The 17,254-nt window shown below is 33.0% G+C and overlaps 1 protein-coding gene across 3 annotated transcripts in view; it reads left to right on the forward strand.

The window, feature by feature from the left end:
- The window catches only part of LOC107446649 (uncharacterized), a 124,129-nt gene that overhangs the window by 103,945 nt on the left and 2,930 nt on the right, over positions 1–17,254 (forward strand). For all 3 annotated transcript variants that reach the window (XM_043043937.3, XM_043043936.3, XM_087154641.1), the window contains exons 12-17: positions 358–480; positions 1,232–1,326; positions 4,038–4,162; positions 12,475–12,740; positions 14,022–14,091; positions 15,419–15,952. In XM_043043937.3, coding sequence (XP_042899871.2) covers positions 358–480; positions 1,232–1,326; positions 4,038–4,162; positions 12,475–12,740; positions 14,022–14,091; positions 15,419–15,952 — 1,213 coding nt within the window. The remainder of the gene's footprint in view (positions 1–357; positions 481–1,231; positions 1,327–4,037; positions 4,163–12,474; positions 12,741–14,021; positions 14,092–15,418; positions 15,953–17,254) is intronic.

Consider the following 17,254-nt stretch of genomic DNA (forward strand, 5'->3'; position numbering starts at 1 on the left):
TATATAGAATAAAATTTTGGGCATCAAAAACTTAGATATTATTCGAACAGGACTTTATTATTGCTAAAGGAACTTACTGTTAAAGGTATTTATCATTGATCGTTCTCTGATTCAGGTCAAAATTACGATCTGCGGATGAATGAATGGATGTATAAATGGGCCCACCCTATAAACGGGTGTGACGTATGGGTGTGGCAAAAGTCGAATTCTTGGCCATAGAGGGCGCCACTTGAAAACAAGAACAATCGCACCCCTCTGCCTTAACAGGCATACGTCAACAACAACAACAACAAAGGAATTTATTTTGTATTCATGTTTAAACCAACATTACTTTGAATTATTTCATTTATATTTCAGATATGCCAGTTCTTCAAATAAGTGTTGGAAACGTTTCATTGAAGAATATGAATAATCCACTTATTTATGTCCTCCCTTTGAAAACAAGCAGAGTACCCACTTGTGTCTACTGGGATGAACCAGGTAATATTATTTTCAATATGATTAAAAAAGAACTTTAACTCAATTATTTAATGTATACGCTATATGTAATTTCAGTACGAAAGCGATGTTTATAGTTTTCTACTTATAGTTTCGGAAGAAAGAAAAAAAAATGATAAAAATATTAAAAATTTTAAAAAATATATTGAAAATCTTCCGAAATTAAAAAAATAATAACGAAAACATAAAATCTTGTCATTAGTTCACACGATTATATCCACAAAATTAGTGCTTTCCAATACTATTAACTTTGTGAATGAATAATCACCTTTCTCCTCCCTTCTGTTTTCTCCGAGAATCAAACGGTTTTTGATGTTTTTAGTCTCAGTTGTTAAAATTCAATAGCATTTTTGTATTTCCTGACTCATATATTAGCTTAGTATTCCAAATGTGTATACTTTCTCGACTTATACAAGGATTCTAAGCATTACATAGTAAGGGCGGTCAATAAGAAACACTCTCAGTTGAAAAATATAACCAGCCCTAATGCTATTTTCTAAACTTCGATTAAACATGGCATAAATTTGTAATTTTAAGAGATAACCATGATCGACAAAAAGTAACTCTATTCGAGAAAAATTAATGAAATAATCATTTTAAAATTATATCCTACTGTAAACATTAATTAATCAGTAACATAAAACACAGTTGATTTTTTTAGAAATGAATTTACAGTTTGTGATAAATTTAGTTTTTCTTGTTCCTATATGTGTAATTTTGCGTTGTTTTTCAGTGAAAAGTTGGTCTTCAGAGGGCTTGAAAACAAATCAGACGGAAACTAAAATTATTTGCCAATCATCACATCTAACAGCATTTTCTGTACTTCTGGTAAGATACATTTCTTAATAATATTTTGATCTAAGACGTGATATTAATTTCTTTTTACGCAATTCCATGTTTTCAAAATCGATACTGGTGTTAACTCGAAGAAAACAGAGTAACTTTTCCTACTCGTAACTTACTTGATGTTTTTTTATCATTAAAACTTAAAAAAAAAAAAAAAAAAAAAAAAAAAAAAAAAAACATTTTATAAGTTTTTTGAAAAGGTTTTATTTTATTTTATAACTGTCGTTGAACAGCCGATCCTATTTTGGGTCTGAAAAGGCTTGTCATTCTGATAATTATGCGAAAATTTAAAATCCCATTCCATACAAACTTCAAAATGCTGTAAATTAGGTTTTTCATAAAAATAGCTCTGGTAAAAAAGAAATTAAGGCAAAAAATTTATACTTTTAGGGTAGAAAGTTAATATTTAAGCAAGGAAAATAAAAACATTAACGAAATATGACATATCACAAAAAATTTGCAGTTGGGGGTAGGCGGAAGACAATAGATAACGGGAGAAGTTAAAAGACAAAGGCAACAGACTACTTATCCAATATCACGTTCCACCGTGGCCCGGAGGCGGCACAATGGTGATCTACATATTTGCATGAGGACTATTGCAGTGTGTACCATTAAAGCCTAGCCTACTAATCGGAGATGTCGTTTTCTGTGGAACAGGGAACACCCGAACAGGAGACAAGAGCAATTGAGATTAGAACGCTTTTCGGATGAAGACAGATTTTGCTTTTCTACCGATTCTGAAAGACTAAAAAGGAACGGGGAATAACCCCATCATCATAAACGAAAGGGTCATGTATAGGGAAGCAGGTGTTTTCGTTAGTATCATGCTTGGTACCCGTATTCAAGGATGGTTCAGTTACATACTATTGTATCGATATTCTAATTCTTCATGTGCAACTTGTTACAGATGCTACGGGTTCCCGGTTACTTTTCATGAACGACAACGCTGCACCTCATCGTAAAGTGGCCATTACAAATCTGTCGGAAAGGGAAAATATTCAACTTATCGAAATGCCAGCAAGGTCTCCATATCAAAATCCGATCAAGCGCATGTAAAACACTCTAAGGAAGCGCTTGGCAGCTCGTCAACAGCCACCGATAATGATTCCAAATATACCATTGACGCTACAGTGACAAGTACAAGCCATGACTCCACATTTCTTTTAAAGCTTTGTTACGTAAATCCTACAAAACAGTCAGAAATGAAATAAGGTCTGTTAAAGTCTGAACTTTCTTTGTCAGTCACATGGATGTTTCGGTCTTTTGCTGAATTAAACCTAAGTTTTCTATTAAGTTCTTTTTATCCCTTGAATTTCTTTTTTTTTTCTTTTTTGGTAAGTTTTGTTCTTTTTTCCCAATGTTCTTGTGTCGTGGGGATGTGGTGGTATTATTTTTGACAATTTGGAACAATTGACTTGTGACTTTATTCGTCCTTAGTTTTCGTACAATAGGATATTTTTTATGATTTTAACCCTTTTCCCTTCATTGCATTTCCCAACCTGAATCGCGATTTAGGAAATTTGGAGGCGCTTTTGAGTACGCAAATATTATGATATGCATAGTATAGATTATTCTTAAAATCTATATTAAGGACGCTACATCGTGCATAGAATTTTAAAAACACTTCTGGTAATAAAAAAAAAATATGTATCATTAGAAATGTTACAGAACATTTTCTAATGACAATTTAAAACCTTACTGCTGAAAATTGTTAAGCAACATTTTGAATTCAAAAACAAAGAAATAATATTACAACAGGGAATGCTATTTACAAAACAACTTTTCCCATTAATAAGCTCCCTTATCAAAAACTTGGCGGAATATATAAAAAAAAGTATTCTGTATTTACTTCTCCCTTTATCATATTTTGAACCAAAAATTTTGAACTTTTACAGAATGTCACTTGGCAAGTTTTTCTATTGGACAAGTGGTATTCACGTTATTTGCAGCATTTTACAAAGTCAGTTATTTATTCTCACCAAGTTTCAAAATCAATCACAAAGCTTGACAAAAGATGGAGCTGCCAGCTAATATAAGCACCAAAATAAATAAAAGAAACACCATTTGTAGCAAGAACGTGTCACAGTATGCGAACAAAATTAACATACACTCCTTCAAATAATTACAGTTGGAAAGATCTAATATGCAGTAGACAACATTGTTTAATAGTTTTTTTTTTCCAGTCTGCAGCACTATCTGTTGAGAAACTTGATAATTTTGAAACTTGAGGAGAATGAATATTTGGTTTCAAAACAGAGTGCAAGAAATGGTTAAATTCTATCTCCTTCCCATTTCTCAATCGACTCTTCAAATCATCGGTCATTTTTATTAACCCGATAATTTTTTTTCTCCAATTTCATTTAATTCATGTTAAATTTAAAAACACAATAAATAAAATAGTATAAATTGTTTTAATTTCAATTACTGCGTGTCCTATTTATAAACATAATTAATAAATCAATTAGCATAAATTGTTTTAATTTCAATTACATGTCCTACTCATAAACATAATGAATAAATCAATTAATATAAATCGTTTTCATTACTACTTTAAACTACTACTTGACCTAATAAAAAACATAATGATTAAATCAATTATCATAAATTGTTTTTGTTTGAATTATTTCATGTTGTATTTATAAATATACTGAATGCTTGAAATGAGAAATATAAATACACTAATTCTGTTTTAGGACTTCACACCTCAAGTAATGGCAAGCGATATACATGAAACTATTTTATCTATAATATCTTATTCTGGAAGTGCATTATCTATAGTTGGACTGAGTTCAACACTTCTAACATATTCAATTTTTGGGTAAGAAAATATATATAATCAATATAATAATCAATAGACATCAAAAAAAATCAATATACTATCTCAATCATCGATACTAGTCAATATTCGCTGGAATATGTCTTAATACCACTCAAAGTGGTTTATCTACTTGCAGTTTAAATGGGTATACCTTAACGTATAGTTCCCTGAAGTGTCTTACAACACTTCAATAATCATAAAAAATCTTGAATCATAAAAAGTCTTAAATCATAAAAAATAAATTTTCAAAAAAAATAAAAGCTATCAATGCAGAGAGTTTGTGAGGGGAAAAAATATAAAAATTACTGATAATGCAGCTTAATTAAAAATTAGTTTTTAAGAACTTTAGATTCTGAATTTTTTATGAAGTAAATATTAAAAGATGACTCTCTTAATATATTTTTGAATATATTATCTATAGATTAAAATAAAACAAAAAATATTCGTTTGTTTGTCGATCTGGTATTGGTTCATTAAGTTAAACATATAGAAGTTTTAAAATATTCTATTAAGTGACAAATAGAATTGATTCTTAATAAATTATTATGTGGTTCGTATGTTGTTGCCAGATTGTGCAATCCAGAAGTGCGTTGTCCCGATTCCCTTTTTATGGTGTTTCTTAATTCATCGAATTTTAAAATGAATAAAATATTATCATTTTAATCACGTTCCTTACTGTAGATGAAAAGGCCTGTATGTAGAAATGGTGATTTTATTATTCTAAGTTTATTAAAGGTTGTGTACGTTAATTACTAAGAAGGAGAATCCCCATTTTTCTATTACAAGGTTAGAAATTTGAGCTTGTTCAACTATATTCTAGTTTAAATTTGCTGAAGCCTTAATATGATGCTAAGCTGAACACTATTATCTTACAGGGTGATAAAGAAGCACCCCAAAAGTAAAATTAAACGAGAACAAAAAAACAAGTGAATAAAAATATTTTATTTCAATTACAGAAAATATAGCATGCTCAAAGCAAATTCAGTTGTTAGCATTTTCCTAAGTTTGAACGATTTATGTCCAGTGGTTTGTCAGATATTACACTTCCTTATTGGAGCACGTTTTAGTGGACTTAATTGCACGTTACAATAGGTGAACGTCACATGGCTCAATTTAACACTTTAGTAAGGTTTCAGCGAATTTCTCATCGTATTATACCTGTTAAATTTTACGCTTTTATGAAAGATTTTTTCCAATGGTAACAAGTTTATGCGCAGCTAGCTGTGTCATTAACTAATAATGTTCGGTTTCCGGGGGCAGCTTGAAGCTCGCTCAGCCTCAGATCTATGGGTACCAGCTTGTCTGGGAAGTAAAAGTAGCCAGTGCGCAATGATGACCACGTTGCCACCATTCATTCCATTAGTTACAAAATTGTGAAGCATCCATAGCCTCCCTATAGCTCACAACAGGCTGTAGCGAAAACGCTTTACTTTAGTAAACTTTATGTTTTAGTATTTTAATTACTGTAGAAAATTTTGATTTAAAAGACTTTTAATAACCGTAACACAAATAATTAAAAAAAGTAGATACACGAAAGTTATGAATGGTGACGTAGAGTTGTTAAGTACAAGACAAATCTAAGAAATAGCTAATTACTTTCTTGCCTTTAATCTGCTGCCTCACTATCATTGTCAAAAGAATCTTTAGTAAACATTGTAAGGCAGCTTTGTATTAAATTCCCCCTCATGTTCTCTTATTGTTTTGTTAGACTTGATAGTTAAAAAGTTGCGAGATCTCTGTGGTTATAGGCAAAATAGTTGTGAACGAGCGCAATGTTGGCAACATAATAATCATGTCGTTGGTCACGAAATTGGCGAGTCGGAACTTCTGTAACCCTCCATGCCCCACAACAGGCTGTTATGGGTGTTGAAGCCGGTATGTTGCTACGCCCGTTGGCTTCTTGGCGTCATTGTTATCAGCCAAGAGCCAGTTGATGTGAAACAACAAAAGCGCATACACGCTCCGCAGCGCTACCAGCGCACCCGCAAAATAAATAGTTTACAGTCCACGTTTGATTTTTTATACACCCGCAAGCTATCGGCCAAACACTGGTCCGAACGATCAGGAGGATAAAGATCCAGTATATCGCAAATTTACAATAAAAAACCCGCATTCATTATTGGACTGACCACGCATCGCATCAGAAATAACGCAGCATATCTCCAGCCATAGAATTAGTGAAAGGTAGGCAAATTTTCATCATTTATTTACCGCATAATTTCATTTAATAAATAATGGATAACATCGAGAAATGTAGAAAGAAACGCGCTACAATCAGAACTAGCGCTACAAAACTAATAACAAAAGCAGATACTGTAATACAAAGTGACACTAAAGAAATAACAGAACTAAATGAAATATTTGAGCAATTAAGTCAAAAGGAGAGTATTTTGACGTCATTAAATTCTGAAATTGAAAATTTAATTTCGGTTCCAGCAGAATTCGAAACTGAAATTAGCACTAGCGAAGAATACAACGAAAAAATCATTAGTGCTAAGTGCAAAATTAAAAATTGCTTAACCTATTTAGAATCAGTTAATCAAGTGAAATTAACGGCCTCAAGCTTTGTAAACAATAGTGTTAGCATAAAATTACCAGAAATTCCGCTACCGAAATTTTCGGGTAAATGTGAAGAATGGAGTACTTTCAAATTGCAATTCAATAATGTTATTACATCCAATAATCAGTTGACAAATGCACAAAAACTACACTATTTAAATTCAGCTTTAATCGGAGAAGCTAAAAATCTTATTACATTAGATGATACATTCACTTCATTATATACAGCTTTAGAAGAAAGATACGAAAACAAAAGGTTAATAGTAGAATCTCACGTTAAATCAATATTAGATATTGAAAAATTAACGCATGAGTCGGCTAAAGACTTACGTAATTTAATTGATTGTGTAAAGAAAAATATAAGAGCATTAAAAATTTTGGAGTATAATCGCAATGATCTTTCTGATATTTTTGTTTTAAATATAGTACTTCAAAAATTGGATAGGGAAACTCGAAGGCAGTATGAATTAAATATTAGCTCAAACGATGTTCCTAAATTAGATGATTTATTTTCATTTTTGGAAAAACGAGCTCAAATATTAGAAAATGTTAGCAAAACCACTCCTTTAAGATTTAAGTTAAGTCAAGAGAGAAATCCAAAAACGAAAACATTTCTAATTAATAAAAGTGTAACTCAATCATGCATTTTGTGTAAAATGAATCATCCTATCTTTAAGTGCGATTCTTTTTTGAAATTGAATAGTCATCAGAGAAGTGAGCTGGTATCAAAACATAAATTGTGTTTAAATTGTCTAAGCAGTCAACACAAGTTATTGAATTGCAAATCGAAACATTTATGCTACATATGCCACTCAAAGCATAATACACTACTCCATAAAGAACGCGAAACTATAAACAACTCTGCGGTTTTGGCTTCTTCTTCTCACGGTCATAACCTCAATCCCGAAGCAGCGGTATTTAATATTCATCAACAAAATAATGAAATTGTTTCTGCTTCTTTATCTTGCATTAATTCGAAAAATAAAACAGGGCTTCTTCCGACTGTTTTAATTTGGGTTTTAAATCCTTTAAATGGATCTTATATTCAATGTAGGGCGATATTAGATTCAGGCAGCATGTCGAATATTTGTACAGCTAATTTCGCTAATAAATTAGATGTACCTCAAGAAAAAATAAATTATCGGGTTTCGAGTTTGGGCGGAAACGAAACTACAATAAGATCAAAAATACAAGCTACAATTTGTAATGGTAATAGTTCTTTTTTGAAAACTCTTGATTTTTTAGTGGTATCCAAAATTACCGATTTTCTTCCTGTTACATCCTTCAAAGTAGATAAGTTAGAAATTCCGCAACAATTAGCAGATCCTAATTTCGCGGTAACTGGAAGAATAGATATGCTTTTAGGCGCGGAGGTATTTTTCGAAATTATCAAGGCTGGAGATATCCGCGTTGCAAACAGTGATTTGGTGTTTCGCAATACTGTTTTTGGATACATTGCAACTGGAGCAATAAATACTCGCACTCCAGAAATTCACTGCGGTTTCATAACCACTCAAACAGAAGTCGAAGACTGCTTAGAAAAATTCTGGAAAATAGAGGATATAGACTATAAAATAAAAATTCAGAGTGAAGAAGAAAAGTATTGTGAATCACATTTTCAGAATACTTATCGCAGAGATGAGCATGGACGATTCATCGTAGAGATGCCAGTTAAGGACGTTGAGCGTTTAGGAGAGTCCAAGGACTTAGCTGTGCGACGTCTGAATCAACTATGGAAAAGATTATCCAGAAATCAAGAAATGCAAGATTTATACAAATCATTTATGCAGGAGTACTTAGACATGAATCATATGGAAAAATATGATGATAATGAAAGCAATTCCGGTAATCAAATTACCTATTACCTCCCACATCACGGTGTTTATCGTCCAGAGAAGGCAACCACTAAGTTACGTGTTGTGTTCAACGCTTCATCAAGTACCTCAACGGGTGTGAGCTTGAATGATGTCATTTTGAAGGGGGACGTGGTCGAGGACATTTTCGAAATCATGACTCGATTTCGTAAACATAAATATGCTTTCACGGCAGACATCCAAAAGATGTTTCGACAAATCAAAATAGATCCATCGCAGCTTGATCTTCTAAGAATTGTGTGGAAAGATTCAGAGTACGCAAAACCGGTAACATTCAGACTCAAGACAGTCACTTACGGAACTGCTTGCGCTCCATTTCTCGCAATCAGAACTCTCAAGCAGTTGGCTAAGGATGAATTACAATTTCCACTGGCATCATTAGTTCTTTTGGAAGATATTTATATGGACGATATCGTTTCAGGTGCTCAAAGTTTAGAAGGTGCTCAGAAAGTGCAACAACAGCTGAACGATATTCTATCAACTTGTGGAATGTCTCTTCATAAGTGGAACTCTAATTCAAGGGAGTTAAGGAACAGTTTACCTGTAGGTGACCCAGCAGAGCATGATTTTGCATCAGAAGTGGATGCGAGTGTCAAAACTTTGGGTGTAAGGTGGAATTCAATTGAAGATCAATTTACGTTTAAAGTATCCATCCCAGAAATGACCACCAAATTCACTAAGCGTGAAGTGCTGAGTTTTATAGCAAGACTGTATGACCCATTAGGCCTTTTGCAACCTGTCATCACGAAAGCAAAGATATTTCTCCAAAAATTGTGGGTACATAAACTGTCGTGGGACGATCCCCTTCCACCACAAATCGCAGGTCAGTGGCTTAATTTTGCATCATCTATGCAACATATAGAAACTATTCGCATTAATAGATACATTTTAACTGACTTTTTTACAAAAACTGTTTTAATGGGTTACGCTGATGCCTCGGAATTAGCGTATGGAGCTGTGGTTTACATGTACTGCCCAGGCCTAGCTGAATCTAGCACTTGCCGTCTTATTGCGAGCAAATCTCGTGTTGCACCCATAAAAGTCATTTCTATACCACGTTTAGAACTATCAGCTTGCTTACTTCTTTCTCAACTTATAAGAAAGGTTTATAATTCTCTTAAAATGGACATTGACGAAGTCATTTTGCATACAGACTCGACCATCGCACTTGCATGGATTAAAACGCCAGCCCACCAGCTTAAAACCTTTGTTGGAAACCGAGTCTCCAAGATCCAAACCTTGACTGAGAACTACCAGTGGAGACATATTTCTACTCATAACAATCCCGCAGATCTCATTTCCCGTGGCTTGGATCCTCAAGAACTTTCCTCATCAGACTTGTGGTGGTCGGGTCCGTCTTGGATGAAAAGTGGTAAAATATCGCATTTGGAGGAAATCCCTCTCTCAACAGACGCTCTCAAAGAAGAACGCAAAAAGACATCGTGCTTGATTGAAACAACTCCTATTGACTTTCCGATCATTTACAATGTTTCAGCATACGTTAAGTTAAAAAGAATTATAGCTTGGTGTCTCCGCTTCATAATGAACTGTAAATCTCCGAACAATCGCATAAATGGTTATTTGACTAGTAATGAGATAAAACTAGCTAGAAACGTTTTGGTCAAAATAGTACAAAAACAAGAATTTCCAAACGAATATCACCAGCTAAAAAATAGCAAACCAATTTCTTCGAGTAGTAAGATCCTCTCCTTGAATCCGTTTTTGGATGAAGAGGGCCTTATCCGTGTTGGCGGTAGGTTAGAAAATACACAATTATCGAATGAAAGAAAACATCCTATTCTCCTACCGAAAAAACATCAATTAACTAATCTAATTATAATTCATTATCATGAATCCTTCTTGCATGCTGGAGCACTTTTACTATTATCAGTTATTCGCAAAGAATTTTGGATAGTAAATGCTAGATCAGTTATAAAAAAGCAAATCTGGAAATGCATAAAATGCTTTCGATTAAAAGAAAAAACCGCGACACAGATAATGGCTCAATTACCACCTTCAAGAGTAACGCCTTCTAGAGTATTTTCCAAGACTGGTCTGGATTATGCAGGTCCATTTTTTGTGAAACCGCGATCTGGACGTGGAGTTAGATCAGTTAAAATGTACATTTGTATATTTGTGTGTTTCGCGACAAAGGCGGTGCACATCGAAGTTGTTGGAAATTTAACCGCTGAATCATTTATTGCAGCTCTAAAAAGATTTGTTGCGCGAAGAGGAAAACCAAATGAATTATTTTCAGACTGTGGTTCAAATTTTGTTGCTGCAAATAAGGAAATTAATCGAGTAGTTAAATCTCTTCAAAAAGAAGAATCCATCCATCAGTATTTTGCCGATGAGCAAATTAAATGGCACTTTAACCCACCTTCAGCACCTCACTTTGGAGGAATTTGGGAAGCTGCTGTGAAATCCGCAAAATCGCATTTGAAAAGAACAATAGGTGATCATAAATTGACCCTTGAAGAGTTTTTAACTCTTACTGCACAAATTGAATCCTGCTTGAACTCTCGTCCTTTGTGTCCAGTATCGGACGATCCCGCTGAGCTTTCAGCACTTACCCCAGGACATTTCCTTGTGGGAACCGCTCTTTCCTCTATACCAGAAGAGAACCTTCTAAGCGAAAACATATCCCCATTAAAACGTTGGCAGTTGACTCAAAAACTTTTCCAGAATTTTTGGAAAAGATGGGTTAACGAGTATATTTCCAGCTTACAGCAGCGCCCCAAATGGTTGCGAGAACAGCCTAATTTGAAAATTAACGATTTAGTTCTCATTAAAGAGGACAATATTCCACCTTTGAAGTGGAAATTAGGGCGTATACAAGAAGTTTTTCCTAGTGCTGATGCTAAGGTAAGAGTGGTCAGTGTCAAAACTGAGACTGGAACTTATAAAAGACCCATTCACAAACTGTCAGTTTTACCTATTGACTGATTAACTTTCTTTATTTTATTTTAGACTTTTCTTTTGTTTTGTGTTAGTTATCCGGTTTATACCAAGGAATCTATACATCTGTTTATAATTATATATATTTAAATTTTATGTATGTTGCATTAGTTTTTATAATTATCTTTTTATTAGATGTATAGTTTAATTCTGTTTTTTGTCAATTTATGTGCAAATTTTGAAACTATGTTTCAAGGTGGCCCGGTATGTTGAAGCCGGTATGTTGCTACGCCCGTTGGCTTCTTGGCGTCATTGTTATCAGCCAAGAGCCAGTTGATGTGAAACAACAAAAGCGCATACACGCTCCGCAGCGCTACCAGCGCACCCGCAAAATAAATAGTTTACAGTCCACGTTTGATTTTTTATACACCCGCAAGCTATCGGCCAAACAATGGGAACGTTTTACAGTTTAGTTAAAGTCGTACTAGACAACACTAAAAAGCTGACGATTCAGGTTTCGGCCTTAAATACACCACTAAAATACCACAATATAAATTGGAGAAATGGATTGTATTAGTGACCTTCACATCACGCTTTCCTACTACTCAGTCAAGCGTGGATTTTTTGGCTGTTAAACCGCTGGGACATAACGTCGGAAAAAGAATAATAGAGAGATTTCGCATTCGCTCTAAGTAACCCGCACGGTCTCGTATGTAGGTTTTGCGTAAATTCAAGAGAGAACAGCGATTTCTTTGCGGTAACTATACTGGGCAGAGTTTACTTTCATGAGCAAGTGGAATATTATTGAAGAGTACGAAACAAGTTTTCCCTTATTCGAGGACCGAAATCAACTCGGGTAAAAAAAATTTAAAAAAATTTGTAGATGTTATACTGATTGCAGATATTCCCTTATTTTTGAAAAAGTGTTTTTTTTTTCTTTTGATCGTTTTTATAATTTTCAAAAAAAATATATTTTTTTAGATGTTTGAATCGTGATCATTCTGGAAAAATATTGTCAAATTTATGCTTGTCACTACTGTTGATGAACTTATCCTTCATATGCTTATCCTTTGAACCAAGAATTGGAGGACATGTGTGTGCTTTAGTTGCATTATTACTGCACTACTTCGTTCTAACATCATTGTCCTGGATGTCTGTGGAAGCTATAAATATGTATCAGCTTTTAGTTCATGTTTTTGCTTCATCGGAGACACACTTTCTTCTGAAAAGATGCTTATTTGCTTGGGGTAAGAAAATTTCAATTGTTTAATTAAAATATATCATTATGTAACAAATTATTGTTAAAAAAAACCGCGTTTATATAGTTATGAAGGGTGACCCAACAATCGCTCAAGATTTGAATTCTGCGCCATTTTTGATATAAAATGTCGCCAACGAAAATAAAAGGAGTGACAGATATAAGTTCAAGATTATTAAAAGTCAAACGCTACGTAGAAGAATAACGAGTTTTCAGGGTATAGCAAGAATATATAATAGTTTCACAGTTATTTGCGGCATTTGAGCTATAAAATATCACTAACGAAAGAGAAGGGGTGGCATCTGATAGTTTAGGCACCTATCTTAAATTGAGAGACAGCCTGTAGTAAAATCCATGGTAAAATCAATGGAAAGATTGTAAAAAAAAATCTCTTAAAACTGCTTTATTTGAAAAAGTCGAAAAGTTTTCAGACGTTATTGTAATTCAAAATATTAAAACACTATCAAAGTCTAAAATTATGAAATATTTAAAAAATAGTATTCTTACAATCGTATTTATAGAAATATTTGCAAAATGAAAAAAAAAAACTAATTCAACAAACTTATCGAATTATCAATCAAAAGTACTAAATCTTTATCAAACGATACTAGCTGCCACAGATAAAATTGAAAATATAAAATATTTAAAAATAATTCAGATTGAAAAATTTAATTTCATGAGCTTAAGAAGCATTTAAAAAGTGTCCCTAAAAAGTCTTTTTATCAGTTTAAAATTAAAAACTATAAAAGGTTTTTACAGTTTTAGGCACTACTTAACTAATAAATGAGCTTCTAAAACTAGTATTGCTACACAAGTATCGATTTCTAAGAGCTTGGCTATTATGGAATTTGATATCTGTTAAATAACCAAGCTTTCGTGCTTAACCAAATTCTAAATTAGTAGCAAATTGTTCTGGAACAATGAAACTATTTTAAACCTTCTTCTAAACATTTCGAAAGACTGCCTTCGAATCAGACCTTAAAAATGAAATCAATCGCTTGACATGTGTTGCCACTGATAAAATTTAAAAGAATAATTAAAAATAATTTAGATTTAAAAAATAAGTTTCGTGAGCTTAAGATGCATACAAAAACCACGCCTAATAAGGCTCTAAAGGCAATAATAGGTTAATAAGTGAATCACAGATTTACTCATTAACGTCAAGTAAATCTGAGTCAGATTAATTACATCTTGATAAATAATCGTGATTTGATAGTTTATTTTTCAGTTTTAAATTTTGCATATTTTACTCAATATAATCTAATTTTAGGACTTCCTCTCACCATCGTTGCAGTCACTGCCAGTTTGAAACTTGAAGCTTATTATTCAGGTTTAGCTTAGTAAGTATTATCAGTTTACACTCCTTGAAAGACGAACCTATACATGATGTTTCATAAACACCACCCTTGAATATAGTTTCAGAATCCTTATAAAAAATAAAGCACAAAAAAAAGAATTAGGAGACATTAATTAATATAAGGGAGAAGTAACAAAATTTTTAAAAAATCGTTTTCAAGCTGTGACCAGAGTCAAGAGTAATCGAGGGGTTAAAATAATCAAATATTAATTTATTTGACTTTGACGATGTGCAAAATCAGTACCTAGCGAAATGTGAATGTAAAATGAAAAAGGAAGGAAAATAAAAAGACTGAAAATATTTAATTCTATATTTTAAACTAGAAAATTTCCAACCCATGTCCCAAGGGGCCACCAAAAGGGAACCGATGACATTTTAATATCACGCTGAATTGTTCCCTTCAATTTAAAAAGTAAGTTCGATAAGTTCATCCTGTTTCAATCATATGAATGTCGATTCCCTTATTGATGCCTGAAGTTCCTCCCGGCTCCCCCATTCCGTTTGGAAATGTATCCTGCCCTGACTTGCCAATGTGCAACTGCAAATTTTCCTAGTGCTTTTTTTCCCCCCTTCTAAGTTAGTTAAAATTACAGTACAGCTGCCATATACTAAATAAACATGTTATGCACTTTCAAATGTTGACTTCTAAAATGTCAGTTTTTCCTGAATAAAAAATTTTTGGTTCAAAATTGTGCACGGCAATGTAGACAAAAATTTCCACTATTGCTTGTTAATAACAGTACCGTAAATGTTTTATTCTGAAATAAACATATTTATAAGACCACTATTTATTGTGACATGAAAATTAAACAGCTTCAACCCTTTCAGAATTGGTGGTACAGTGATATGATTGTTCATTGAAATTTTTAAAGTTTAAGATATTTTGCATAATAGGAAAAAACAAGATTTTGTATTCAGATTTTTTAGCCTGTTTTGTTAGGTTGACTTGAACGCAGAGAATAATGTCAAAAGAAAAAGAATCTGTTAAACTGTGACACGCCAATTACAAATGACATAATTTATTCAAGGAAAGATAAAAGAAAAAAAGGGCATAAAATAGTATATTCAAAATTAGCTTTTTCAACCATGAAGTACCATCATGTTTCACAAGTACCATCATGGTACTTGTGAAAATCCGACTATAAGATAAAAAGTTGTAAAGGTATTCAGCTTTTTTTCTTCAGCAAATTGTACTTCTAGTTACTTAACAGAAATGAAAGATATATCCTAAAAAAGCAGTTGTATCATAACTAGTTTTTTTTTTTTTTTTTTTAGTAGATATGTATATTTAAAACTTTTTCTTTTTTCAGCTGTATGATATCTCCCTTGGATCCTGTGCTGTATTATTGCGCCTTTTTAGGGCCATGTTGCATCATTCTAGCAACTAATACAACAGTTTTCTTGTTAGTTGCAAAAGTAATCTTTACACCAAGATTAACAGTCAAAACGTCTTATAGAGAGCATCCATCAGTTACTGTAGCTCAAGTGAGAGGAGCATTTACAGTTATGGTGTTACTAGGAGTAACTTGGGTATTTGGCACTTTGACAGTTGGTCGAATGAAGTTGTTTTTTCAATATTTCTTCTGCATCGCCAATTCTTTGCAAGGTTTCCTTATTTTCCTGGTACGTTGTCTTCTTTATCCAGAAGCAAGAAATGCATGGATATATTTGTTGAAAGCTGGAAAATTGAAAAAACACAGAGGTATCATTCCTCCTGGCACAGTCAGCTACTCTAATAATTCACACTGCACAAAAACTCCAGTTATTTCTTCTCAAGCCGGACCGCATACCGATAATGGAGATTTGTCACCCACAGTTGCTCTAGATAGAAGCCTCTTCGGAAGGTAAGTAAGAAACTTATTTTCAAATGTTTATTAAAAAATCTAGGTGCTTTTACGATGAATTCCTGTTTGCCATGAAATTGCTTCAAAATCAAAGGTAAAAAGAATATTGGCAATCGCAACACTCGAATACGACATCTGGAGAGAGACCGGTTTCATGCCTTTAGCCCTTCTCCCTTCCCTCTCCTCCTCTTTTCAGTTGTATAGGAATGTTCTATGATATTTTCCCTTTTCTTAATATTTTTCCTTTTTATTTAATAAAAAAAAAATTTTAAATTCCCGTGATACTTTTCTTTAGAACTATGTTTAATGTAGTTTTCAGTTCCGTATAGTTTTCCAACTTAAAAAATTTTTAATCTATATGAAAATCGCGAGAGAAACTAACGTACTTCCTTCCTCTATGACTTTCCACGCGCTAATGGGGAAAGCATGTGAAGTGTTGCCATAGGTAGAGAGTTCTGCTCTACGCCACCTGCAGCCTATTTCGATCGCCAATAACAGTTAATCAGTACAGTTATATAGACATAAATTTATAAGGCAAAGGCGTTATTCACTGACTCATCACTAATTCTCCCACTTTCCATTATGTTCGTGAGCTAAAATTTGGACCATAAATTTCGACCGAGATAAATAAAAAAAATAAAAAAGTTCCATCTCGATATTAGCAATAAACAGGGTTATCGAGGGAATTACCCATACTGACAGTAATCTTAATAACAAGTTGCTATCAAAATAAAAGTCTCTAATTTTTGAGAATGTGTTCCTTATAAGATTATAATAAAAACAATTTTATTTTGATATTTTGTAATTATTGGGGTAATTACAGATAATTACCTTAATTGACAGCAATGCGAACTTATAAGTTCCAAGCAAAATAGAAATCTTAAATTTGATCCATTTGTTCCTTATCAAATTATAAGTATAAACTAGAAAAAATTTTACTTAGACATTTGGTAATAAGGTGGTAATCAGCTTAATTGATAGTTATGCTAAATTACACATTCCCACTAAATGTCACCATGATTTTGGCGTAACATAGTTTATTCCAACTTTTATGCTATTTAACCGCGAAGAGTGAGTTTGTGTAAGTAGATAACGATATAGAACCACGAAGCGCTAAGCTTAAGTCGGTGGACTGACCGACCGCTACAGGCCGTCGTTACAAAAAAAGTTTCTACTTTCATTTTTTAAACATAAAAACCAAGGAATCATGTAGTTCTGGCAAAAATTATTCGACCAGTTTAAGGAAATAATTTTAGAAAAAGGACTTTTAAATTTTACATGATATACTGTAAGCCTGAATAA

The sequence above is a fragment of the Parasteatoda tepidariorum genome, chromosome 11 (genome assembly GCF_982258835.1).
Source record: "Parasteatoda tepidariorum strain Cologne lab strain chromosome 11, Ptep-v5.0, whole genome shotgun sequence".
NCBI classification, from domain to species: Eukaryota; Metazoa; Arthropoda; class Arachnida; order Araneae; family Theridiidae; genus Parasteatoda; species Parasteatoda tepidariorum.